The sequence below is a fragment of the Larimichthys crocea genome, chromosome XIV (assembly GCF_000972845.2).
Source record: "Larimichthys crocea isolate SSNF chromosome XIV, L_crocea_2.0, whole genome shotgun sequence".
Lineage (NCBI taxonomy): Eukaryota > Metazoa > Chordata > Actinopteri > Sciaenidae > Larimichthys > Larimichthys crocea.
The window spans coordinates 1,368,364-1,394,216 of record NC_040024.1 but is presented as its reverse complement, the minus strand read 5'-3'; the positions used below and the strand labels follow the sequence as shown (position 1 = coordinate 1,394,216).

The window sequence follows — 25,853 nt, the reverse complement described above, 5'->3', positions numbered from 1 at the left end:
AAAGTTATGGTCCAAGTGTCACAGTATACTTCTGATGGGGGGTTTGATGGTCGTATAAAATAATTTACGAGGTCCAACAGCCAGAGGAGCTGACCTCTGACAGCCTCCAAAACAACAAACAGAATATGATGAATATCATTAAGCTGCTGATATGGTTGACTTCAGGGGCTGTAGTCGTGGAGGTCTAACAGTTCTTTTGATAAAAACGGGAATTAAAAATAGAAACTAATTCAAAATAAGCTGTGGCTGGCTAACCTATAGTAAAAATACACCTGCTTCCTTGTTTATGTTACAGCCTGACAATTGGACAGACGAGCAAGTTGTGACAAAGCCGGGAAGTCGGGCTCGCATCTTAACAGCAGCATTTCATAGCCGATCGATAACATAGTAATAGAACACTTCATGGGTGAGACGGTGACCTCTTCCCTTCGACAAGTGCTGATCTCCTTCCAGATACGTCACGGACTGTCGCCCCCCCAAGCTCACCTCGACTAGCTGCCTTTCGCGTGAGCATCAGAGGCTCTAATAAGACTTTTTAACTACCGCTTGAAGAATTTCAGCCGACCTGAGGGTTTAAGTGACTGATGTGTTCACTTCATTATGTCCACTACAGAGGATTGAGGAAGAAAAGGAAAGTGCCAAAAGAAAATAAGCTACAAGGCAACACAAACCACACCTATCCTGCCTGCGGGGGGCTCATGGCAAAAAAAAAAAAAAAAAAAAAAAAAAACAGTGACGACTGCCATTTTTTAATAGTCAAAATAGAACGACTGACTGGTTAAAAAACATCCTCGTTGGATTCTCTACAATAAAATAAACCCTTTTTTAAAAAAAAAAAAAAAAAAAAGAAAGAAAGAAAGAAAAGAAAATTAAAACACATAATTTACAACCAGGCTTCAGTCTCCTGCGGCGGTGTCTCCTACAGCCGGCTGCTGAAGGCGTTTCTGTCTGTGGGCTGCGGTGAAGAGTCTTTCCCTCCTCTGCTCAGAGCGCCCGCCGCAAGAACAAAATTAAGAAAATCGAAAAAATTATGTTTGAAAGACTGTGTGCGTGTGTGAGTGTGTGGAAAGGGAGGGAAGGGGGAGCTAAGAGTCATAGTCTTCATCGTCGTCATCCTCGTTTTTGTGCGGCGCGGGGGCTGGGGGAGGCGGTGCCACGGTTATCATGGAGGGGTGCGGGGCGAAGGCCTGGGGCTGTGCTGGAGCCATGCTGCCCATCGAGACCATGTTGCCCATGTGCATGTACTGCGGGGGTGCGTTTGAGCTGCGAGGGGGGGGACAGACACACATATTTAATAATTTTATACAAACGGGAAATGACACAATGTGCGTCAAACTGCACTGTCGGGTTGAAAAAGAAAATGTATCTGATGTGCTAACGATAAGCCAATCAGTGCCTCGGAAACCAAGCAATAATCTCTGTGACTGTGAAGGGAAGCCAATGCAGAAGTGCCAAAAACTGCAGTTTCTTAAATGTCCACTTGAGGCTGGCTCCAGAAGTAAGTCAGTCTCCATAAGTCCCCATGTTCAAATGTCCAACTTCACAGCAGAAATAAACATGTTTACAGCCTGGTACAAAAAACAGTTTTGGTCTCTGTAGCTAATTTCCCCGTTCGTGACAACTGTACTGAGGGTGAATTTATATACAACTCACCTGTTCACATTATATTAAGGCTTAAAGTTATGCAGAATTAAGAGCATGGCCACTTTGATTGACAGGTCGGTGCTGTTAGAGTAGGCTTGTCTGAGCACCCAGACGTCATTTGTCCTGCCTTAGGTTTGACAAAGATCCACGTCTTTGCCGACTTTTAGATTATCTGGCAGGCCGAAGAGGCAGGACAGCTAACATGGCGGAGACAAATATGATGTCCATTCTTTATACCGTCATTGATCTAAACTAAGGCAGAGTAATAAGAATAATTTGCCAGATAGACGCTGCTAGAGTCTGTTCATTGTCTTCATAGAGAATGTTGGCATGGCTACACTTAACGTTAGATTCAGGTAGTAATAAAGTCCCTCTCCCAGTTGATTGGAGGCAATGAGACTGAAGTTAGAAATGGAGGGAGGCGAGTTGTGATATCAAGCAAAGAATGATGGGAAAGTAGTGTGGAACAGGGACACGGCATTCTAGAGTGGAGAAGCAGCAGACTTCTGTATTTCAGATGGTGGCACACATTTTTAAAGTGATAAAAAAGGAACAGTGGACTTCCAGTGGCCACATTTAAAACCAAATGACTTCACAGACATCTGTTATGATTTGCTGCTACATTCTGAGAGCAGAAATAACATTGTTTTTCTCTCTCTCAAATGAAAAGTGGAAATGGTAAGAGATAAAACTTCCTTAATTCAAAATACATGGTGCATTTGCCGACTTAATGACTCGAGCTCTTGTGCTACTGTTGCATCATGTTTTAGCATTTATCAGTATGTTGTAAATGTCACTTGTGGCCACTGTGATTGCTGTTCAGCCAAACTTACATGTCTCACTTTAATTCTGGAAAGAGATTACTGTCAAATGGTTCACCTCATAAGTGGTCAATAAGTACATTTGATATAAATGATGTATATTCAAGTATGACTGCAGCCTTGAGGCACATTTAGAGGTGTTCAGGAACAAGCAGTGTGAAAGCAAACTGGCTGTTATCAGACATGGAATATGAAACAATCCTGGATGTGATGGTGACTTTCATGTAAATGTTGCCTTTGGCTTTACTCTGACACGGCGGGACCTTTTAGTCAAGAGTCAAATGTGTGCACAATCTTTGGCACCTGAACAAGAGAAAGCAACAGCGAGTTGGGAAAATGTTTGAAAGAAAGAAGAGTTTTCTATTTTCACACAGGCCGAACCCGTGACGGACCGTTGTGGGCGCGCTGTTGGCACGCCTGAAAGTTGAAAATATCACAGGCGAGACAGCTGGTCTGATTACTGCTGCGGTCGTACGAAGGTTTTTGTTTAAACTCTTTCACCCTGCACCACGAGGGGAAAAGGGGATTTTAAACTGATCTGACGTAAAAAAGAATCTCCACAACAGAAAGGCAGCTCAGTCAGTGTTTGACACACTATGAATGAAATGTTTTCTTTCTCTTTTAGGTAATTCTAGAAGGCCATGAGGCCAAAACCATACAAATAAATACATGTTGATAAGTTATTTTTTCTATTTCTAAATGCCATTTTTCAAGGCTGGTTTTATTTTGTAATGCCACTGTGCCCGGTATTTAACTGCAGCAGCGAATGACTTTCTTACAGCACCGTTCATTTTGTGACCAACATCTAACTGGCTACATTTGGTGATCTCAATGGGGTTTGTTTGAGGCAGGAGGCACGTGATTGGCTGAAAGCTGGGTCACGAAAAAAGTGATATTAGGAAACAAAGTGTCACTGGGAAAAACTTGATGATATATTCTGAAATAAAATCATTTAGAATGAAATAAAAACTGTTCTGATGTTATTATGAAAATAAAAATAAAGTTACACACACACATATACATACATATATATATATATATATATATATATATATATAATATATATAATATATATATAGCATATATACATATACATATACATATCATAATATATATATATAGATATATATATATATATATATACACATACATACACAGAATATATAATGATATATGAGATATATATAAATGATATGAAACACAGTCTGGATAAACACTCTCTCTGTATCATACCTGTGGAACCTGGATGCAGCCTGCAGATTTGTGCTTGACTGAGAGCCGTCCTCCTCGTCTCCGTCGGTCTCGCTGTCTTCAGAGTCGTCCTGTTTCAACAAACACACCAGTTAAAATCACTGAAATTATACTGATTTATACGTGAATTAGATTCTGTAGAAAATGATTATGGTGCAAAGAATTAACTATATTGTCTTAATAAATGTATTTGCAGATTTACTCATTTGCCCTCTTTACCTCAATTATGTGGTTAACATCAAACACGCAAATAGATGTTTGTTTTCTGAAATTATACTTTGCGTGAAAAGAATTTCTCTTCATAATATTATTCACTTGCTGAGAAAATTTTTTTCCCTGCACTCAAAACGTCCCATTGTGTGCTCAGGAAGGAGGCACAAACAGAACTCCATAAAACAATCAATAGCAATTAGCCTCCGCAGGCAAAATTGACTCGCACCTCTTGTTCCGACTCCGTGCCAGACAACTTCTTGTCCTTGCCTTTGGTGCCAGCCCCTCCATTCTTACGGCCAGATCCTGGTTTTCGACCCCTGGAGAGGAGACAGAACAAGACGTTGTGTGAAATACTCACTGTTTCAGCTTTCAGGGAGAGTAATCTTTAAAGAGCTTTGAGTCATCATGCTGCAAGACTCTGCACAAGTTCCTCGATCAGTTTGGAGTTTTATCTGAAAGCAAACAACTGATCACACACCTCATTTTGCCATGAAAAATGATTTCGCTATTCATTCACAAATGCAACCCCCCTCAATCTGTTGTTGCTCCATTCATTGTAGAAAACATAATAGTAACGATTACAGTTATTAAACAGATGTATTGCATGGTGATTAGCTTTTTAGGGCATGTTGAGTTTTAAATGACCCTTAGGACCCTTTTGAACAACAGCACAGGACAAAGACTCAGTTTTACACCTAAAATAGTGAGAATGCACAAACACTCATTGACAGATGTTGAAAAAACGATGAAATTTTGTTTTTAAGCTTCATAGCCAGCCATACTTTAATAGCTTCTGAAACTAATTACAGATTAGGCTGTGATTGTGAAGCATAAATCTGCAGGGACTGTTACCCCCCATGATTCATTCAGATAAACGGTGACAACTTTGATGTAGGGAATAATGTGACTGCTGGAAATTACTTCCAGCCATTGATATTCAAAGATGCCGTGACTCTGCATGCCTCATCCCTGCAGCTGAGGCAACTTGTCTAAATATTAAGAGCGCACGACCACTTTAAATTAAATCACAATGGAATCAGCCACACTCTTTCATGAAAAGTCTTTTAACTTGTTTAATTTATGTGTAATTCTCTTGCCAGGCTCTCTGCTTCGATTTAGCTGCAGCTGCAGTGTTTGACTTGACAGTCAATACTTTGTTTTCTTCTCTACAATCTCCAATAATTAGTTCTCGCTCTGCGGAGCTCTAAGAATGTGCCCCCTCTTGTGTTTTTTTCCTAATTAATTTGGAATCACAAAACTAAATGGAAATGGTGTTTAGGTAACACTGTGAGGATGACTAACGTATCGCTTTAGTCAATTTCAATTCACACTAGTAGCTGTTCCTGGAAATGGCAAAGGTAACCCTTCTCCTGTCCATATAAAGAGTGATGTCATATTCATGATGAGTGATTCGTTTCTTCCACGTTACCTTGTGGGTAGATAAGACTGAATGATAAACTGACTAACCATGTGTTAAATAAGATTAATGAGTTAAACTTAGCTGCATGATGCATGATACAGTGACACGCATCAGATCATCCTGGACTAGCTGTGTGTGTGAAATAGGACCTTGTTGATGTGAGTCTGATGGTGTGGCATGTCAGCTTTGAAGTGTTGACTGTTTCATTTCTTGGCAGTCATGATGCTATACAAACATTTTGATGTGTATGTGTGTGTGTGTGTGTGTGTGTGTGTGTGTGTGTGTGACTTAGCTATCCTTTCGGGGACACATTTCAGACAAAAGATCAGTTAACTGGGGACGGCTTATTCAATCAGGGACCAAACACTCCAACTGGGGAAAAGCTGATTTTTTAGGTCAGCGATTAAGGTAAGGCCCCAGGAAATAAATGCAAGTCTATATAAAGTCCAGAAATTGACCTAAGTAAAGAAGTAAGTATGTGAGAGATATCTACCTGTGTGGGACCTTTTCAAAGATGTTCATTTAATTGTTAATGATGCTAGTGTAATTAACATTTTAGTGATAAATGGCTTGCGTTTGCTAGTTAGCCCTCAGGGGAATAAAACAGGACGAATCCCATTCAAGCTACCTAAAGAAGTTAGCTTTCCGTCACACAGGATGGAAATCTACCGCAGGGACTCTGGCATTGTATTCAAAGATGCTGTGACTCAACAAGTCTATGTAAAGTCCCCAAAACTGTCAAAGTAAACAAGTGAGTGTGTGTGAGAGAGATATACCTGCGCGGGACCTTTTCTCCTCCCCCCTCGGTGTGGTTCTCTTCCCCCTCGCCCTGCATGTCGGGCACCGTTGCCACCAGGTCTTTTAAGAAATCAAACTGTTGCTCCAGCTCAATACACTGCTTTCTGTGAACACAAACACAGACCTTTAAATGAGTATGTTCTTCGCAGACTTTGTGGGTTGAGTAAAAAGACAGCTTCATGTTAAATAGACAAAGAGATAAACAGGGATCATAGATTGTCACTTACGGCCTGAAATACTATCAAACCAGTTAGTGTCTACATTAATGTCTGCGGTATGTCAGTGTGAATGAACTGAGCAGAGGTTAACTCTCAAAGCACAGTGCAGCTTAGAACAGGTTCTTTATCAAAACTCACACAAACAGAAACTCACAGATGCGATGTTGTCATTGTCTTTGCATTCCTTGACTGCGTGACGTGACAAGCCTTTGTAAGCAACGATTCCAAAAAAAGCTCCAGCGCTCTCGCTGAAGTCTCCGTTAAGGAAAATTATGAATTATGAGTCCGCTAACTATTTCACTAAAACAGATTCAGAGATTTAAAAAAAAAAAACATTCTGCTTGGGACACAATCGTTACAATAAATGAAACAGACATAACTTTTACATTGACACGATAGTCTTAAAAAAAAGAAAAAAGTTCCAAAAACTTAAAGTAACTTATTCAAATATCTTTTGAGCAGCAACAGAAGAGTCCAAAAGCTGCAGAAAGTCAAGTCTACAACCACTTTAAGCATAAAGTATTCAGTAAATATGATCAAAACCTGCAAACGTGCACAGTGCATACATTAAATAGGGAGGATACAAATAATAACAGGTACTGCTGCAGCAACTTTGCCTATTTCTTCGTCTGTCTGCATAATCTTCTTAATCCTTGCCTGCAACGAGAAAAGGTGAGTACAATTAGTAAATGTGTGACCCAATACAGCTTTAAAAAAAAAAAAAAAAAAAAAAAAAATAGAAATACACTTCAATATAGCTTTCTTGATATGAAAACCATGAAACCTTTAATCAAACACATGTTTAAATGGTCTGGATCATGATAACATGATGCACGTTTAAAGCCATTCCTTACAGACGTGTTGATCGCAGAGTTTGCGCTGGAAATGTCTCCAAAGTTTGTTAAATTTGCACCTACAAGCAACACTTTTGCTCATATTTGCATAGGTTCAGTTTCACTTAGCTTCTCGTGCTAAAAACAACGGTAAGTGATGGACTCGCGAGCTAACTTACGCAGCCTTAAAACACACACGAACAAACACTGGGCTACAAAGTAAGTGAGCGAATTCAATGACACCAAACACATTCGTGTAACTGTTAATGGTGCTAGTGTAATTTACATTGGAGTGATAAATGGCCTGGGTTTGCTTGTTAGCTAGTTAGCTCCTCGGCAAACAAAACAGGCCGAGTCCCATTCAAGGTAGCTCCAGAAGTTAGCTTTCCGTCACACAGTGTGCTAACACCAGTCGCTCCTCACACCGGTTCAGCGAAGTTTAAACTTACCGGAGGGAACCTGGCGTTGTATTTCTTCTTTTTGCTGGGCATAATTAAACTGACCTGGGTGGCTAACCTAAAAATAAAACACAGTATATCCTGGAGTATCACTCTATATCATACATAAATCAACCCTTCCACCGCGCACACACTAGATAGCGGTGGCTAACCGGCTAACTCGTTAGCACGTCGTCGTCACTCTGTTGCCTGGCAGGGTCAGCTCGGGTTCCGCAGGGTCACAGCGCCGTCGGCTCAAACATAACGACGCGCCACAACTTGTACAGTAATATAATGTTTACAGGACGTTATTATTATTTGTTTTTTTGGTAATAATGCAAGTATACAAAAACAACAACAAATGAGTTGAATCGAGCAAACTGGGTTAATGGCATTTATGAGCAGTTGGGAACGTAATTAAATTCAGTACGTTTTAAATAAACAACTTTTTGTTTTAACAATACATGTTCAATACTTTATTTGTGTGCCGCATTCGTCGAAAGAACAAGTTATATTCGCGGTGCGTCACTCAGCAGCAACATAGTTAAAGTGTGAGATAAAGCGTGTGGCTCTCTGATACCGGGGGGCCGTGCGGGGGCTGCTGGCTGCGCCGAGCGGAACAACACCGCGCAACAAACTTCAACATCTGCAGGTAGGTTAACTTCAGCATTGACGTCCACGGTTTGTTTGCGATAATTCCTATCGAGCAGACGCAATATACGTATGTTCGGACGTGAGTTGTGACAAACAGCTGCCTGTTAACTAGATAATGTGTCTGAGTTTGTCGAGACGAACATGGGCGACTGGTAAAATGGCTAGCTAGTGACGGCTAGCTACAATAACACAAGAGCCAAGCGACACAAAGCTTTCGACGCGTAGCTGAGTATATGTGCTTAAATGTATGGTAACTGTTACGGTAAACGACACACACGTAAAAAAAATTACAGCAACTTATTTTTGTGGGAGACAAACGTTAATTATTAAGCAAGTGTTGCTAATGTAGCAGGAGGCTAGCTGCGTCAGTAAACATCCGCACGCTGTCCAGCTGAGGTAGGGACTATTTAAAGCTAACACGCAGGCTACAGCTCAGGTTTGAATATGAATATTAAATCACACATTTCCTCTTTTCAACAGAACAAGCTCCAGGACTTGTTTATTAGCCTCGCTCGGACTGCATTATGGAGGAAGAAGAGGGCCCCGTAGATGGCGAGGTGGAGACCCCCTTTGCTGCAGAGACCTATGCTGCGGAGGCCATGGCTGCAGACATGGACCCCTGGATCGTGTTTGACTCGAGAAGAACTCCCAGGTCTGAGTTTGAAGGCTGGCTGGAGAGCAACAGGCCCTCACAAGTGTACAGATTCGGTGATGAGGAAGGTGGTGTCAGCCCTGTGGGGTGGATCGCGGTGCTGGGCATGAACCACTACCCCAGCACCGGGGACGTCACGGGTCTCCAGGAAAGCTGGGAGAAACTTTTGGCCTGTGGCCGGCCTGCCAGCTTCCAGACAGTGAAGGAGCTGGCCCTGAACCATGGAGTGCTTACTGGCAAGTGGTTGATGCACTTGGACTCTGGTTTCAAGTTGGACCATGCCTGGGAGTGCGTGGCCAGAGCAGCTCTGGATGGCAAGATCTCCCTTGTTAAAGTCAGTCCCCATAATCCAAAGGGAGAGGCCAAGCAGGTCATTTGTGCCTATAACCAGAACTTCACTGACGAGAGTGAGGTTATAAGGCTGGACTCCATCATCCGTGCCACAGGGGTCAAATGCCCTCTGTCCTACAAACCAGATGTGTACACATACCTTGGAATCTACAGAAACAACCGCTGGAAGATTTGTCCAACCATATACGAGAGCAAATTCGACCTGGAGTGCGTACCCAGGCGTTCACACATCATCAACAAAGTCACCAATCTTGAAGTAACATAAGCCCAGGACGACGGTTTGGCAGGACGGGTAAATGAAGAGGCACTTGGTGACGGCTGGATCGCGCAGCACAACTTACTGACAGACTGAAGTCGTTTTGAATTTTGATCTCAAGTTCTTCCTTTGGCAAAAAAAAAAAAGCACAATCTCATTTTGTTCTCGTCTTCTCATGCTGTAATACATTCAGAGTGACCTGAATTGTCACGTTTTTTTTTTCTGTATTGAATATATCGTATTCATAAGTCATATGTTTTTGTATTCTCGAGGATCTGTTTAACACGCTAACACTTACCTGACCGACAGGTGGCTCAAGAAATCCTTGATTTGTGTGCATGTGCTCAGAGGAAACTTTGCATCCAATGAAGAATTTCTTTTTTTTTATAAATCACATTTGTCTCATTTGTTTGGCTTTATTATTATTTGGTTTGTACTGAATGGAGACAACAGAGCTGCCAAATAAAGTCTACTTTTGAAGACCATCTTAATATGTTGTGTTTTTTATTGCCAAGAAAAGTGTTGTTGAATTTTGACAGACTGAATCATTACAGAGAAAAATAGGCATACGGTATATCGTACTAGTATAAAACAGCATAATTTCATCTCCAAAGCACGTTTTACTAGAGTATAGAAAGTTGACCTACAGGTCTGGACAGTCAAGTCAAACTTAAGCCATAATTCATAAAAATAACTGTAGAGACACCAGAGGAAATGGTATCGCCAGACACAAATCAAATCTGATACAGCTTCTCTGCTATGAGCATGTACTTAACGTTAAGTAATGTTGCTTGTTTGATTATTTACATGTAGACCTTCATATGGTTCAAAACAGTACAACATTTTGTTGCGTCTCAACAAAGGCACCTGTATAAAGAAGAGTTCTTACAGTTACTGCTGACCTTCAGAAAACATTTCAAACAAACATTCTATTCAAAGTAATAAAACACGGGGATATTTAATTAAAGGGACAACAGGCACCGTTTGCATAGCCTTACCGCTAATTTAATTATTGACAACGATACCTGCTTTGTTTAAAATAAAAAGGCAGACCTGACTTAGGAGTTTGACTTAAAGACAGCGATAATCACTGACCACTGTCAAAATGACAGTACAAAAACATGCTTAACATGTTCAACAGAGAAACATTTAAACAGATGCCTTCAGCACCTGATGTGTCTTTATGGACCACATGTTTGTTGGTTGATAACCCGATAATCTCAAATCTGGCTGACACAGTGGTGGAAAATGTTAATGATTGATGCTAACAAGGGCAATGGGATTATGTCCAGTCCTGTGGTTTATCAACTGTCAGACAAACTTTATATAAGGCCTGGAAAACCCCTCTAATTGAATACCAGAGTCTCTTTCCTGTCCGCAGGGGGTGCTACATTCTGTCTCTTACAGCCCTTCATATCCACCTTGTTTCCTTTTTTGTCTTCCCTGACAACAAAGGAGTTGTTAGTTTTGAAGGCTAAAGGAGCAGACAAAAGTGGTCGTTGCAAATATGTCCGTAATGACGTCATACGGACAAACCTTAAGTTGGGTGTCCTGACACAAACCTAGCTTGGTTTCCGCTGTGAAGAATAGAAATAAGACGATCCTCGTCAGCTGACATCAGCTCATCCAAGTCATCCAGCACGTGGGGCTGGTGGTTGTTGTTGGGCGCCATATCCATCATGCCCTCTGGATTCTGGAGCAAGTTGACGATGCTGTTGGGGTAATTCATCCAGGTGCTTCCTGGGTTACTTGCGGGGTCAGAAGAGTTCTGGCATGCCCCACTGTTCTGGACAGCGGTAGAGGAGGAGGAATTGGCAGCTTGTTGGCATGAGGCTTGAACCAAGCCGTTTCCGCTCTCGCTCATGAGGGTGGGGTTCAGAAGGTCCACAAAGTCATCCATGTTTAGGTTTTCCAGTGTGCTGGGAGCTTGGACTTCAGAAAAGCTAGGGAACTCTGGGATATCATCATCGACCGGTGGGTCCACCCGGAACTGAGAGCCCTGGAGGGGGAAGGAGCTGCTGATCTGCGAGGAGGCCGTGCTTCCCTGAGATGCTGCTGGCTCCTGGACCATGCCCAAGGACATGGTGGGGAAGAATTCATGAAGGTCTGACAGGTTGACAGTTGAGAGTTCCTGGCTGACAGTGGAAATGGTGGTAGAGGTGGTGGTGCCCATAGTGAAACTGGACACTGGAGTGGCTTTGGGCTGGTTGCCCAGGCTCAAGCTATCCATGTTCCTCCATGTTTGGCTCGCAGAGATAGGGGAGGCCTCCACCTTTGTCTGCACTGAGAAAAGCTGGCCTGGCTGATTGTATGAGTAGGAGGGCTGGGGTTTCGCTCCACTGGCACCAGGGGGCACCACAGCTGCTGTAGACACACAACACAAACCACAAGCCATTTGACGTCAACTGCTGGAAGTCCTTGTGCAGGAAATTACCCACAAATCATCAGTTTAAAATCACTTATTACATTTATTCATGCTACACATGGGGATTCTTTTCAGACTTACCAGCTTGTGCGTTCATTGACGGAGGCTTGGCTGTAACCGTTCTCCTTGCCGTGCTTATGTGTCGTCTGTCTTGTGGAATGGACACTGAAAATCCAAAAGATGTGATTACATTACATTGATAAATTAATATAAAGACAAATCTTTATTAACAACAGAGAGAGAGAGAAAAAAAGAAGCTTTAATGTACCACTAGACAGCATGGGCCCCAGCTTCAGGCTAACGAACATGTCCCCTGTACGCTTCCTCTTATCACTCAGCCTGTATTCATCTACAGGGGTCATAGTTAAAAAAAACAACAACAAAAAAACAGTTAGAAAATGAACAAATTCATCTCTTGGGTACTTTAATAAATGTTAAATATCGTCAGGATTGTTTTACCTGGTTCAGCAGGCAGGTACTGGAAGTCCATCGGCTCACTGACCTCGCGATCAGAGGGCCGACGGAGCTGCATCTTCACTCTAATGGGCTCGGAGAGGTTAGTGTCACGGTACGGTGGCGTGCGGAACACGATGGCCACCTGTCTGTGGACATCAGCCTGGGAGAAGGTGCCCTTACCCTCCCAGGAGTCCTGGAAGAAACGCACCTCAATGTCCTCTGCGGAGGAGGAACGGGAAATGGGAAATGTTAAGTTAATAGAGCTGAGCAAAGGAATCAACATCAGATGATTCAGAGGTATTTTCCACTCCGGCTCCAATACAAATTCAACTGTTTCTTGTTAAAACTGTTGAGTGTTGCATCATTTTTACTTGTGATTTGCAATCCTAGTAATGAGCCTCAGCTGTCTTCAACTTCAAGTAAAAGAGTTAGAAATGTTAAAAGTAAAAATGTGATGGCCCTTGTTGTCGTTGAACTAGCTATATGACATTCTCCTGCAGGAGAATCACGACCAACAGTTAAACCCTCTACAACTTATTTTTATTAAAAAAATTTTTTTTGTTTAATTTGGAATGTTAATTAGGAAGAGATTGTGCCAACAAATAAAACACAAGAGATAAAAAGTCAGATCACAAGGCTCAGGGAGGCTGAATGTTTTTGACTTTAATGTGGACTTTTGCTGTATCAAAAGTCCACATTTAACCTTTTAAAAGATTAACAAAGCGCCACATGCGGTATAAGGATGTAGCATGCACAGACACACAGTGGTTAGTCGTGTTATTATTTTATTAGAAAATAGGAAAAATAAGAAGTAAACGTCCATATAAGGGAAGAAAGTCACACGTAGAGATAACATGACTGCTCTGCATTGCGTAACACAGCCGACACCATGACAGGCAACGAAACCTCACATGCAAAAATGGTGGCCAAAAATACCATTTCACACTGGTTGTATGCATGGTTGGTTATCTAGGTTTTTTAGATTCAAAATAAGTTACGTGAACATGTTACCAAACGGCTGTTATACATCAGACGCAGACGCTGCTAACGTTATCTGCTGTTGGCTCAGTTGGTTTTTATAGCTTTTTCCCCTGAAAGGAGCTACATGCTGCGGATAGAAACCAAAACAATGAGCTAAAGGGGGCTAAAAGGCTGCATGAAGCTGCTGGTTGGGTGATAATTCTCTGTGGAGAATTAAATGTAGTCATTTGATCCATAATTTATTAAAAGAAAATTATTAGAATTAACAAAAAGGACAATTACTGCACAATAAAACTAAAACTGAGTACCACAAAATTAAAATATTGTAAGAACTAATACACCCTTCCATTAATAGTAACTTTGTGATGCGTTAAAATTCAGACTTCCCTCCTTACACAGATATGCGTATAAATTTCACTAATATTAGCTTCTTTAAGCTTCAGTAAGGCTGTAGCAGAGTGTGTGTTCAAGTGAGAAAGGGTGTGTTTTAATGCTTAGAATTTAAAGAATCCATTTGTTTCAGAACTGATGTAGTGTCACTTTAAAATGAAGTTTGCATTTACCTACACATTGTATGTCCAGACAAATACTGTATTAACTGTGGCTTGAATTTGAAATCAGCATTTGCTAACCTTCAAACATCAACGTTGTCTTGTTAGCAGCATGTGTAAGTTGTATTAGGATATGGAATTCTTTCCTCTGTGGCCTTAAGGCAAGGGTCGCTTCAGGTAAAAAAAGACTGGGCAGTTTTGTGTGTACTTAAACCAATGTCATGTGAAGATATCAACAGAAACTGACTGTGAATGTGTTACTGTAACTCATGAGGCTGTTTCATCATCTCCACTGAAGGAACACAGAAACCCAGAGTGAACGTTCAGTTAGATAATCGCATCATCGCATGTAGTACACTTCATTACGAGAGCCTGGGGTCTATATCTGGCTCCACCGTTCACAAAGAGTGGGTGTGCTGTCAGTGTAATGCTGTTATCTTGTGGGTGTGAAAAGTTTACACCTTTGCTGCTCTAGATGTATGTCAAGCTTTGCATCTGCTTCATCACTTCTGTTATTTATGGAACATTAAATGTGAAAGCAGAGCGTTGCAGTGTGTTTCTATGCATGTACTGTACAGGCATGATTTACCTTTTTGCACTTTGTCACAGAGCAGAAAGATTTCATCCCCTCCTTTGCAGCTTCCAGAGTTGCGGTTGACGCGGCAGATCTTCAGCTCAGCTGTGTTTGGGGCGCCTGTAAGACACAAAAGGTAATTATGTGCAAACAAATACAACACCAAGGCTGCAGATTAACACCAGACGCCTTTTACATGCAGAGGAATTTGGGCCGTGACTGACAAGTCAATACTACACAGCTTAGGCAGCCAAACAATTCAATTCTTCCCTCTGTGTTATTTATTTTTTCAGGTCAATGCACAAGAAGCTGTTATTTATTCATGCTTTTTGATAACGCCGCTCTTATTTATTCAAAAGTATGACAGTAAAATTGAAAGTGAAACAAAAATGGGGACCATATTTACACATAGTGCTGCAAACCTATTTAGACAATGAAAGTGACTATTCAGGCCAGTTCTTGTAAATACCTTCAGGCTGACCAAAAAAGTTCTAATGCAAAGAGGAACAAAGAGTGTTTTGAAGTCAGTGAATTAAAGGTTGCAGGAGATGCACATGCTGGAGTGTGAACTTTATAATGTATAAATCGTGTGTCTACAGGGAGCCTACACACACATTGTTATTTGATTTAAATCCAATAAAGGTTTATCAGCTTACACTGCCAAAAAGTCCTGGGGACAGCTTAATACTCCCCATCAGCAGACCTACATTAAACTGAACTATAATAAACTGCATATGTACGTGTGTGTGTGTGTGTGTGTATTTGTTGCTAACTCACGGTTGTCATAGATGGGCTGCGATACCACGGGCTCCATAGGAAACAGCTCCCCTGTAGGCAGAGTGATGGAGGCCTGGAAGCAAAGCCGAACTGAATTCAGGTCAAACTCCTCCTCCCACACCTTCGCCTCGGGAACTGCAGCCAAGACACAGCAGGGAAAGGGTGGAGTGCACAATCAAGGCAATGCACCAGTCTAGTAGAGCACTGCATCCTGTCTTATGAACGCTATCAGTGCTTAAATATCAGCCAGAGGTGAAGGCAACTAATTGCACTTCCTATTGCTGTTGTTGTGACTGTGTACTTTCAATGATTTGTTTGGCTTTATCTCCATTTTGTGTTTAGTGCTCACTGCTGCTACTTTTCTGTTAAGCAAAAGAAAATACCATTATCAATATTGCCAATATCATTGACCTTATTATTATTATTTTCTCATCACAGTGTTCAGGTTGTTAATTGGTAAATAGAAGAAAATTATCCAATTTTATGTTCCGAGGATTGTTTTTCCTTCTTTGCCTTTTAAAATTCTGCCATCGTGACAACCTCCGGGGTGGAAATCTGTCTTCAGCTCATCAAACACAAAAAAAACAAGCAGTTGGTAAAGCAAACACATACGCAAGGTCACATTATACCGTTCATGTCGGTGTCTGTGGCTTAAATATCATCAGTCACATTGTAGAGTCGAGAATATTGATGGCACTTGGGATGAAGGACTTCTTAAATACATTTTTAGTCACATAGAGGGACTGTAGAGCGCCTCCTGGAGCTCAAAGGCTCCAACTGCTTGAAGAGAATATGGGGCGCTTCCTGCCTCCTGCCTTGTTCCTCGTCCTTTCTGTGAAAAGTTGACTCAAGGGCTTTTGTGGTTTGCCGACTAACTTGCTTGCTATTGACGCAATCCTAAAGAGTTTAGTCTCAGATCTACAGTTTAGGGGAGCGTATCAGGCAGGAAGGTGAAAAGTTTAAAACACTCAACAATTTTTAAACTAGTTCTAAAATCTGCTGACTAACGCTGAGGCCACCGAGTTTCCGACAAAGATAAAGTTGCTGTGATCACGTCTAAAAAATATACTTTCAGAGCAGCTCACCTGGGAGTCCAGAAGTGTACTGAAGTTTTTTTAAGTCTTCAAGTGAGACTGGCTCTGTTTTATGCAGATAATTAACTCTGCTCTCTTTGCCACATTCATTTCTATCCTGATAATGCGACCCCACATTTGAAGGGGCAGACAGGATGCCTCACAGAGAGTCTGGGGAAAGAGCACAGACCCTCTGTGGGCGGCAGGAAGAAAGTCTATGATCCAGAGAACTCCATGTTTCCTTTTCGGGAGAATATGCTTCCTCTTTGAGCTAAAATCCATGAATAGAACCATGGCATATTCTTTATGATGCATAAGCTGTTTCGTAACAGTATTGAGCACAGTCAGCACAGCATCACAGTCGTCATACGGAGTCAAACTTCTACTTGAACAAAACTTTGGAACATTTAGAATCCCTCTCTCCACACAGTGACAGATTTAACATCTGCCTCGTGTTGTACATTTCATTTGAAGCACTTACTGTTGAAGGGGTTGTTATTGGTCTGCAGCCTACAAGTGATGGCCTCATTCACATCCTTCTTCTTAACACACTGTATGCCCAGGTTCTGAAAACTGAAAGCAAATACAGTGTAAGACCGAAACTAAAAGACAGAAACCGCTGAAGCATGCATGAACTTTCTCATTTGCAGTAGCTGTAGTATTTGATATTATGAATTTTTATGACAGGAGAAATACAAACACACACACACACACACACACACACACACACACACACACACAGTGGCCAAACACCCAATTTACAGTTTACACATGCTGTGAGTATTCGCTCCATTAACTGCAGCCTCAGTCTGTTGCTGCCATAAAATCCACATTTAAAGATAATAAAGCAGACAGTTTAAGACTGGAGTGGAAGAAAAATACTAGACTTCAACTGCACTCCCGGTAGATGAAGATATGTTAGACATAAAGCTATATAATAAAGCTTAATTATTTAAACTCTTCTTAAGATGAGTATTTTAAACTTTTATCTTTTCTTAACTGACGAGTTTGAAGATAAAATCTGTGATTTCTGCTACTGTTTTCTTCAGAGAATTTCCAAACTTGTATTAGAAGTACTGGGTGTTCTGTGTTGGCTCCTGTCTGTTAACAGCCTTTCTTCTGGCTGTATTCATTCAAATCTGCCTGTGTTGATCTAGATCCTTCCATCTATGATGATCCAAACTCTCATTTATTTCTACAATCTTAGACCAGACACTTTGATTACACATTTTGGCTGTTACGGCCTTGGTGAAAATTTCAGCTAGAACTGGCTTCACCAAAATGCTATCTTCTCTTAGCGGGGCATAGACCTACTGCTGGGAAAAGACTAGGGGAAACAATATAGACTCAAACAGAAAAAGTTGAACAAATGTGATTTATGTAGCGGAAATAGAGTTTGCTGATGCTATCGTGCTGACCTTTATTTGACTTTCGACTATTATGGCAAATCATTTATTAAAATGTGAGAAGGAGGGTGTTTGTGTGACCTTTTTTTGACCTCTGAAGGTAGGCGTGCTAGAAATTACATGAAACGATGTGAGGCGTGCTTTACTGTCATTACTGGCATCGCTGTCGTGCCAATAATGACAGTAACACACACCTTCACGTGTAATATCACTTAATCGTTAGGCTATATATATATATAAAATAAATAATAAATAAATAAATAAATAAATAGATAAATATATAAAATTATATAATATAATAAGCATTTTTCTGCTCTCAGTTTTCATTAGTTTTATGTGGAACATATAAAACTATGATGAGAGCATAAGAATAAGAAGTTATGTTTTGTGGAAATAATTTCTTCTCTTGCCTTCGTCACATTATTTGACTATATTTACTATGATGTCTTTGTCATGTAGACTCCTGTCTGCCTAGACCTGGAGATGAACTACCACACAGCTGTATTGTAACTCTGGTTTGGTGTCAAGCAGCCGTTTACAGCTCACATTGTAATGCAATGCTTTAATTAATGCAGTGCCTATCTTTCAATGTGAAAAACAAATGACTAATGACTAATATAAATCAGTACACTTACTCAGTGTGTACCACAACACTGGCAGCAGCAGGAAGTAGACACTGTATATTTGAATTTCGTCACAGTGGTGATAAAGATAGACATAGTTCCCTCTGTTAGTTTGGTTTATTACGTAATACTGGGTTCAAATATTACGTAATTAAAAGCATGTCATCAGTTCATTCCTCAAAACCTTAAGGGCTTCAATGACTCTTTTCTAAATCAGTGCCAGTTTTTGGTTGTCACACAGGAAAGAGAGCAGAGGCAGACTCGACCTGTTGTTAGGTACTTTATGCTGTTAATATTTTACTCATCTCCAAACCCAACTATCCGCCAACTAGTTTTACCAAGGCGACAGTAAACACATCTTATCTAGGTCAATCTCTAACAAACGCCACCTTGTTTTGCAAGGGGCAGCAGTTCACCCCGCGGCATTTTTGAAACGCTGACATGACTACGCTCATACATATTCGAGAAAACTGGTGGAAATTCTGCATTAATGTCGCACGCACACCTACCTGTGTATTCTCCTCTCCTGCAGGTCGGCCTCGTAGTAGCCATGTTTGCAGTCTTTCCCGACCAGTTCGTGGGGGTGCGGCTTGTGCGGGGAGTTCTTCGTCACCAGTGAGATGCGGACGCGCAGTGGACCGGTGTAGTTGTGCACCTGTCGGAGGAATACGTCGTACTTTAATGATTCCATGAGGTGATTTTGAGGGTGGATGCTTCAGGGCACCCCACTGCTCCAAAGGAAAGCAAGCTCTGCTAAGTCCACATTAGTAGCACACAACAGCTCATTACACTTAGAATAACAAAGCTATTTGTATGTTGATTAGCTAGTAGATTTAGAGAAAGAATGCTGAAAGATTGCAGCATTGATAAGAAATGGTATACACTTCCTGTTTCACCTGTTTAGTTCAGTTGTTAGAGATCATCGATTTATGAGCACCGACAGAGAGAAGAGAAATTTGCTGGCAGATCTTACGGGATTGTTTTGTGGAGACTGAGACAGGTCTCGAACAAAGTTTGAAAAATGCCATTTTAGTGGCAGAATATTCAGATGTGTTCACGTGTGGTTGGTGAAAAATGAGTCAAATGTTTGCTTCAGTGACTGTGAGGCGAAAGAACCTGTCATAATCTGTGCTCACCTTCACTTTTCACTCAATTCACAGTCAACATTCTCGAGACCTGTTGACTAAACCTATGTGACATAGATACAGGAAATGACTTCAGTGAGGTTTTTAACAGTCTGGTTTCACTCAAATGAGCATCAGAGAGGTGCTGATTGTTGCTTCTTCAGAAAAAAAAAAAAACCCTTCCAAAGAATAGTTACTTGCCGAGAGTGAATGCTGAGCTAAGCATAACTGCTGGAAACAGAGGGAAACCACTAGACACTTGACTCTGTGCTAAGAAGGAAAATCCACCTACCAGCAACTCTGAAGTTCACTAATCAACAAGTTATATCTCAAGATATAACATGTTAGTGAGCTGGAAGGTGGATTTCTTTACCTTAAGACAGAGCCAGGCTGGCAGTTCCCCCCTGTTTCTAGTCTTCATGCTAAGCTAAGCAGCTGCTGATTCCAGCTGCACATGTAACGTACAGACACGGGAGTGGTCATAATCTTATCGAGAAAATATGTGTATTTGGCCAGATGTCAAACTATGGCTTTACATTGTATTTTGTACATCTTCTCATATTGTACATTGATCTGACTGACTGTGAATTTATTTTTGCATTATCTTTTAAAAATTCTGAATATTCATGACCCTGGAAATAGTAGTTTGGTTCCATACTTAGGCCACATTTTGAACACAGTGGAAAAGCATGAGTAAAGATTATTTATAGGCTTGCAACTAATGATTATTTTCACAATCAATTAATCTACTGATGATTTTTATGATCACTTTTTGTCTTTAAAATGTCAGCAAAGAGTGAAAAATGTCTTCCAGTGTCTTGTTTTGTCCAAACGACACAAAATTTACTATCACAGAAAACAAAGAGACCCAGAAAAGAGTCACTCTGTAGAAATATATAATATATTTTGACCTTATTTATTAAAAAACAAACAATTGTGGTTTGATTTTTGCTCTTTTATTTTGTTATTTAATCAATTCTTTTCCAGGTTTTATTTAATTGTAATTTGTCGTTTCAGTTACTTGCTGATTGTTTTTGTTATGAAGCACTTTGGGACTTTAGTAGGGCTGTAACTATTTCATATTACTGATTACTAGTTGTTTTCTCACAAACAGATTGATCACTTTGTTTAACAAATGTCAGAAAACTTTAAAAAACTAATAGAAAACTTTCCCAGAGCGCACAGTGAAGTACTGAAATGATTTGCTTTAGGACTAACTGTCCAACACCTCATACTGTGAACCTTAAATCAAGCATGGAGTGGAGAGGTGACCTTTGGAACACTGGCTTTAAAGCACAAGCAAAGAGACCAATATGTGTCATCGTAGCTACATTTATGGGTCATGCTCAGTGAGCTGCACCCTGCTCACCTTGATGGCTGGGTGGGTCTTGGTGGTGTCGTTGCTCTTCTCTCCGGGGATGCTGCCGGCTGAACGTCCCTCACATTTATACCTGAACCTCATGCCCCTCTGCTTCGGCTGCTCGATGATCTCTATGAAGGGGTTTGCTGTTTGGACTGTTGGACGGGTGGAGGCGGAAGAAGAAGAAGAAGAAGAAGAAGAAAAAGAAGAAGATGAATGGGCCTCAAATACAAAAAAAAAAAAAACACAAAAAAAACACACAGTATCCGGATTGTGTAACACCGTCACTGAGTCAGAGTGTCAACACAAAAAAATGCTTTGTCATTGATCATAAGAACACAGGATGCTGAAATGTTTACTCATGTCGGTCAATATGAGCACTGATTTACCCAGACAGAGCAGTTTCTTACCTGGGTTCAGTGTGGTCATGCTCCATCCGTACACATCTGTGGTGGACAGGAAACAAGATATAGACATTTCAATCACTTGTTAATCTTAAAGGGATTAATGGATATGCATCTACAAATGAATAAAATCACAAGTTCACAAGACGTTGTGCCATGGTTACGGAGACTTTTTTGTGTGTTTTTCTGTTGGCAAATACCTCATAGCTCATTTTCTCCATGTCTATCATTTAATTGATGCATAAAAGTTCACCGGTATGCAGGAAGTGACACATCTAACCCCCATACTCCCACCCACAGTTCGATTTTTGTGCTCCCCAGGCGTGGAGGCCTCTGGCAAGGTGTCCCTATATTTTTACACACTGAAGGTAGCAGCAGCCCTGCGCAGCACACACAGTGGCAGCCTGGAATGACACAAAAACCAAACGCTGCCTTCAGCACATTCTTGTGGTTTAGTAAGAGTTTGTCATTTGTGGCGTGGTCAGGGTGGAAATCTACTAAGATGGCGCAGTGTCCAAAGAGGTCAAGGGATGCTGAGACACAAGGGCTTCCCAGCTAAATATAATCGCTCGTTGTAAACTGCCTACCAAGGGAGGGAAAAAAAAGAAGAAGAAGAAATGGAGAATTGAGCAAACAATGACAGGCAGGGTGTAATATTGGCGTCAGATTACTCGCATTGTAGAGAGAAAGCCTTCTGTTGGGAGTGAAGAGCAGCCAGCGCTCTGGTTTCAGGTATTCTCTGTAAATGAGTTGTTGGGATTCACCGAGAGAAAAAAATAAAATAAAAAGGGAGGTGTGACACGAGATCAGGTGGGCTGAGCTGCACCCATCAGCCAGTAGGACAATTTGAAGACAAGGCGGATGTTTTCCAAGTCGGGACATGCCTGCTTTGTATCCTCAAACCAAACTAATAGCATGTGGAAATGTGTCCATGTCAGACTTTTAACTTCTGCCCAAAAGAAACAGCTTCAGCAATCGGCCCTATGATGCAAGATTCACATGGATTATATAGAGATGAGGCATGAAGGCCACTTGCACTTGATTGATTATTTATGAAAGACATCTCTGTCTGTGAAATGGGGATGATGTTGTGAAAGTGAAAGTAAATACCTACCACATCACTACAATTAGGCCTTCAGAAGACACCAGTACACAGCTGAGGCTACATGTGAGAGTCACTTCAATCACCCTGACACACACACACACACACACACACACTGCCGACTTTTTATGATGTGGTTTATGTTAGATCATCAATCACCTCCTCTATGTTAAAACGTGTGTGTTAATACAGTGCGTGTTTAGGTTGGGCACACTTACAATACATACACACTTCCCAATAAACAGCCCGTATCTGGCCACAGCTTGAGTGAAGATAATGGTGTGTCATTTCTATAATTTCCGTTCACTAAAACTGTGGTGGGCGGTTATGAGCGGCGAGGAGCCAATTACAACAGGATGGAGGTTTAATTAAAAATGAACGCTCCTCGCTTAGTTACATGTTAGCCGAAGTCATTAGACACTGCTTACAATGACAGACGAGCTTTTAAGTTGTTGTTTACTGCCGCCTGTTTCCGTAAATAGTCAGCTGAGTGATAAATTGGCAGATTTGTCAGCGCAGTTTTGAGTCACGTCAGTGAGAGCCCATGAGGCCTCTTGGCAGCTCGACGCTGTTTGGTTCAGGCACGCCAGGTGAGTTTGCGACACTCACTACGAGCGACGTAACGTCAGACTTTCACCAAACAAAAAGCACAAAGTCAAACTCCCTACTGCGCGTTAACTTACTATCCGACAACAGCCAGACTCCTCCTGTAAGCGCAGAGCCCAATGGTAGCGGGGGCTTTCCCCTGCGCGCACAACAACTCCCTGTACGGTTTCACCTCCAGTCTCTTAACGCGGAGCAAACCTTAACCCCCGGCTCCACTTACCCGCCATGGCTGTGTCCGAGTCCGGCTCACGCTTCTCCGTCTAACACCGCCGTTTGCCCGGAGTTTGTTTGTGTTTTTTTCTAGCTAAAAGACGGTGCAAACACGACAGTGTGGAGTCCTAAAAAAAACTTCTTGACAGAGCTGCTCTGTCGCCTCCTTCGCCCCACCCACAGCTGTGAAGCTGCACGCGAGCACACTGCACCACTTCCGGCGCGAGCAGCAACGCGCGAGGACAACATCTGCACCGACACTGTTGTTTCCGTTCATTTGTTTATCTGTTTGAAACAGTAAATAATTCATCAGAATACACTCTATATATACCGTTTTTAAATTACATTAAGCTGTTTTGAATTTTTGATTTATGATTTTTTTTTTTGTTTCAGTGATGTCACAATCAAATTATTACATCACAACATCAAAAATGTACTACTCATCTACATTTAAGGTCCGGTGTGTCAGATTTATGAGGCTCTGGTTTCACAATATTTATATCTACAGACGCTGCAGGTCCTCTTCTGCAGAGTCCACCATCTTAAACCATCATGTTTCTACAGTAGCCCATAATGGACAAATTAAACACTGCTTCTAAATGAGGCGTTATTTGCATCCATCATAGAAGAAGAGGGTGAGGCAAACAGAAACTACCACTATCACTGGATGCCATGTTTAAAATATCAGCAGTTCCCTTAACACGGTAATTAGAACTTGACATTTTCATATTAAAGTACTTTAGCAAAGTGACTAACTCGAGAACTGAACCGAATGACTTAATCTGGCGGATGTTTAAAAGCTACTGAATCATACCTTTCAGAAAACGTCTGTTCAACTGTTTACCTTACACCGCTGTGGCTCATGCTTTGTGTTTTAATTCAGTGCAATTAGAGAGACAAGGACAGGAAATGACAATGCTAAAGATGATAATCATTTTTTTTCTATCTTTTTTTTAAAAAGCTTTTTATTTCTTCGAAACATCTGTGAGATGGTTTCCAGTATTTATTATTTCCTTTCTTTTGTTTCTTTTGGTCATTTGAGGGAATATTTCACAGGCTCATTTTAGGTTGGGCCTACTATTGGACGTTCTGGGGTTGTAAAAATAATTGTAACCATGTTTTATAGTGTAAATAAATCCACTTCTACACTACTTAATACATAATTACGATCATTTATATTAGTTATAGTTAAATATGTATGTATTCTTTAATTAATTAGTTATGAAACACTAATTGTCTCATACACTACTGTAGACCTATACCTTCACAGCTACACCATGCTATTATTTTGAAGAAATGTCGTTTGTTTCCGGTGTTTTCCTCCGTCCAGCTTGACGGGGCTGCACCCGTTCGCCTTTTGCCTGCAGTGCAACTTGCCATCACCCACTCAAACAGTGCGGAAATACCCAAATGACGCACTTGAAAGGAACAGAAAAATAAGTTGTGAGTGGGAGAGGCAATAACATAACTTCTGGCTTTAGTCATAACCTGGAAGAGAGTCTGAGACTGGATCTCTGATCTCCACTACAAGATAATTCTGCTGTAAACACACAGCTGTAAAGTGTTTTTATGTGTCTTATTCTCTTAAAACAAGCAATCACACTGACCTAGAACGGAAACTTGAGGTGTACAAATTTCCTTTCTGCTTGTGGTCAAAGATCAGTAGTCACCATAACATGTACGGCACCTACATATTTTATTAATTCTTATTATCTTGTTTTATTTGTTTAACTGAATAAGCTGAAATCAGATTTTTTTTTTTTTATTAAAAATAAAATTCACATTCTGACATATTCTGACCAGAGGAGGGCGCTGTTGGTGAATAAATCAGGGTCTCCCCTCATTGTGCGTTGGTCTTCTTGTTGCATCTTGTTGCAATAGCTATCTACTCAGTGTATTATACATATATAAAGATATTATTATTATTATTATTATTATTATTATTATTATTATTATTATTATATTAAAACTTTACAATAACCTGTTGCAAAGTCACTGGCTTTACTGATGCCTTCAGGCGCTATCGGAAATCAGAAGTTCAGATTGAGAAAACAACATAAAATGCAATCAAGACAGAAAAATTAATAAAGTGGATACTGTGTCAAATTGTATTGGGTGTCAGTGTTGCCCACCTGTTTTAATGCGGGTCCCATGGGTGCTCTCGTTTCCACCCACGGTCTTAAGTAATGCAGGTGTAATTGAGTGCATGCTGGCAAAGGCATCTCTTGGTTTGAGATGATTTATACATGTGTTTTCTGCCCCTACTCACATATTCATGACGGTGAATAACATCGACGTTACTGTTGTTTATAGATGCAGTTTTGTTTTTGTTGCACCACTGTTGTGTACAAATTAAAACATACATGAATAAATAAATATATCATGTAGTCAATTCAGTTATTCGTTTTAACATAATGGAATCATAATCAACCAAGACCTCAGCTGTTTTAAATATTACAAATAAATGCACCTGACAGTGATAATGGTATTATGACTAGGTCATAAAGGTTGTTGACACACACACTATAAAATGTGGTAGTGACTTAGCCAAAGCTATTTTATCAATAACTCCAAAACTGACCATTACATGTAATTGAAAAGTCAGCACATTCATGTAAATCGTTTAGGACATT

The 25,853-nt window shown here is 40.9% G+C and overlaps 3 protein-coding genes across 6 annotated transcripts; 1 reads left to right on the top strand and 2 right to left on the bottom strand.

Moving 5' to 3' along the window:
* On the bottom strand, window positions 1–7,887 carry drap1 (DR1-associated protein 1 (negative cofactor 2 alpha)). Its single transcript, XM_019268039.2, has 7 exons — window positions 7,648–7,887; window positions 6,950–7,022; window positions 6,520–6,613; window positions 6,126–6,251; window positions 4,156–4,246; window positions 3,699–3,787; window positions 1–1,263 (listed from the first exon to the last, which is right to left on the bottom strand). The coding sequence occupies exons 1-7, from the start codon at window positions 7,687–7,689 to the stop codon at window positions 1,086–1,088; spliced, it is 693 nt and encodes a 230-aa protein (XP_019123584.1). The 5' UTR covers window positions 7,690–7,887; the 3' UTR covers window positions 1–1,085.
* On the top strand, window positions 7,257–10,029 carry cxivh11orf68 (chromosome XIV C11orf68 homolog). Of its 3 annotated transcripts, none has more exons than XM_027288018.1 (2): window positions 7,257–7,348; window positions 8,770–10,029. In XM_027288018.1, exon 2 carries the CDS (start codon window positions 8,814–8,816, stop codon window positions 9,555–9,557), a length of 744 nt encoding a protein of 247 aa, XP_027143819.1. In that variant the 5' UTR covers window positions 7,257–7,348; window positions 8,770–8,813; the 3' UTR covers window positions 9,558–10,029. The 3 variants fall into 3 exon arrangements, with proteins under 3 accessions (XP_027143819.1, XP_010730032.1, XP_019126230.1); XM_010731730.3 differs by lacking the exon at window positions 7,257–7,348 and adding an exon at window positions 8,137–8,287; XM_019270685.2 differs by lacking the exon at window positions 7,257–7,348 and adding an exon at window positions 8,308–8,685.
* Window positions 10,030–10,035: 6 nt separating this feature from the next.
* On the bottom strand, window positions 10,036–23,411 carry rela (v-rel avian reticuloendotheliosis viral oncogene homolog A). Of its 2 annotated transcripts, none has more exons than XM_027288016.1 (11): window positions 23,231–23,411; window positions 21,309–21,344; window positions 20,908–21,053; window positions 18,924–19,069; window positions 16,867–16,958; window positions 15,313–15,447; window positions 14,551–14,655; window positions 12,433–12,648; window positions 12,242–12,322; window positions 12,055–12,138; window positions 10,036–11,909 (listed from the first exon to the last, which is right to left on the bottom strand). In XM_027288016.1, the coding sequence occupies exons 1-11, from the start codon at window positions 23,235–23,237 to the stop codon at window positions 11,086–11,088; spliced, it is 1,872 nt and encodes a 623-aa protein (XP_027143817.1). In that variant the 5' UTR covers window positions 23,238–23,411; the 3' UTR covers window positions 10,036–11,085. The 2 variants fall into 2 exon arrangements, with proteins under 2 accessions (XP_027143817.1, XP_019126229.2); XM_019270684.2 differs by having other exon boundaries at window positions 10,036–11,912; window positions 23,231–23,410.
* Between the last annotated feature and the right edge of the window lie 2,442 nt (window positions 23,412–25,853).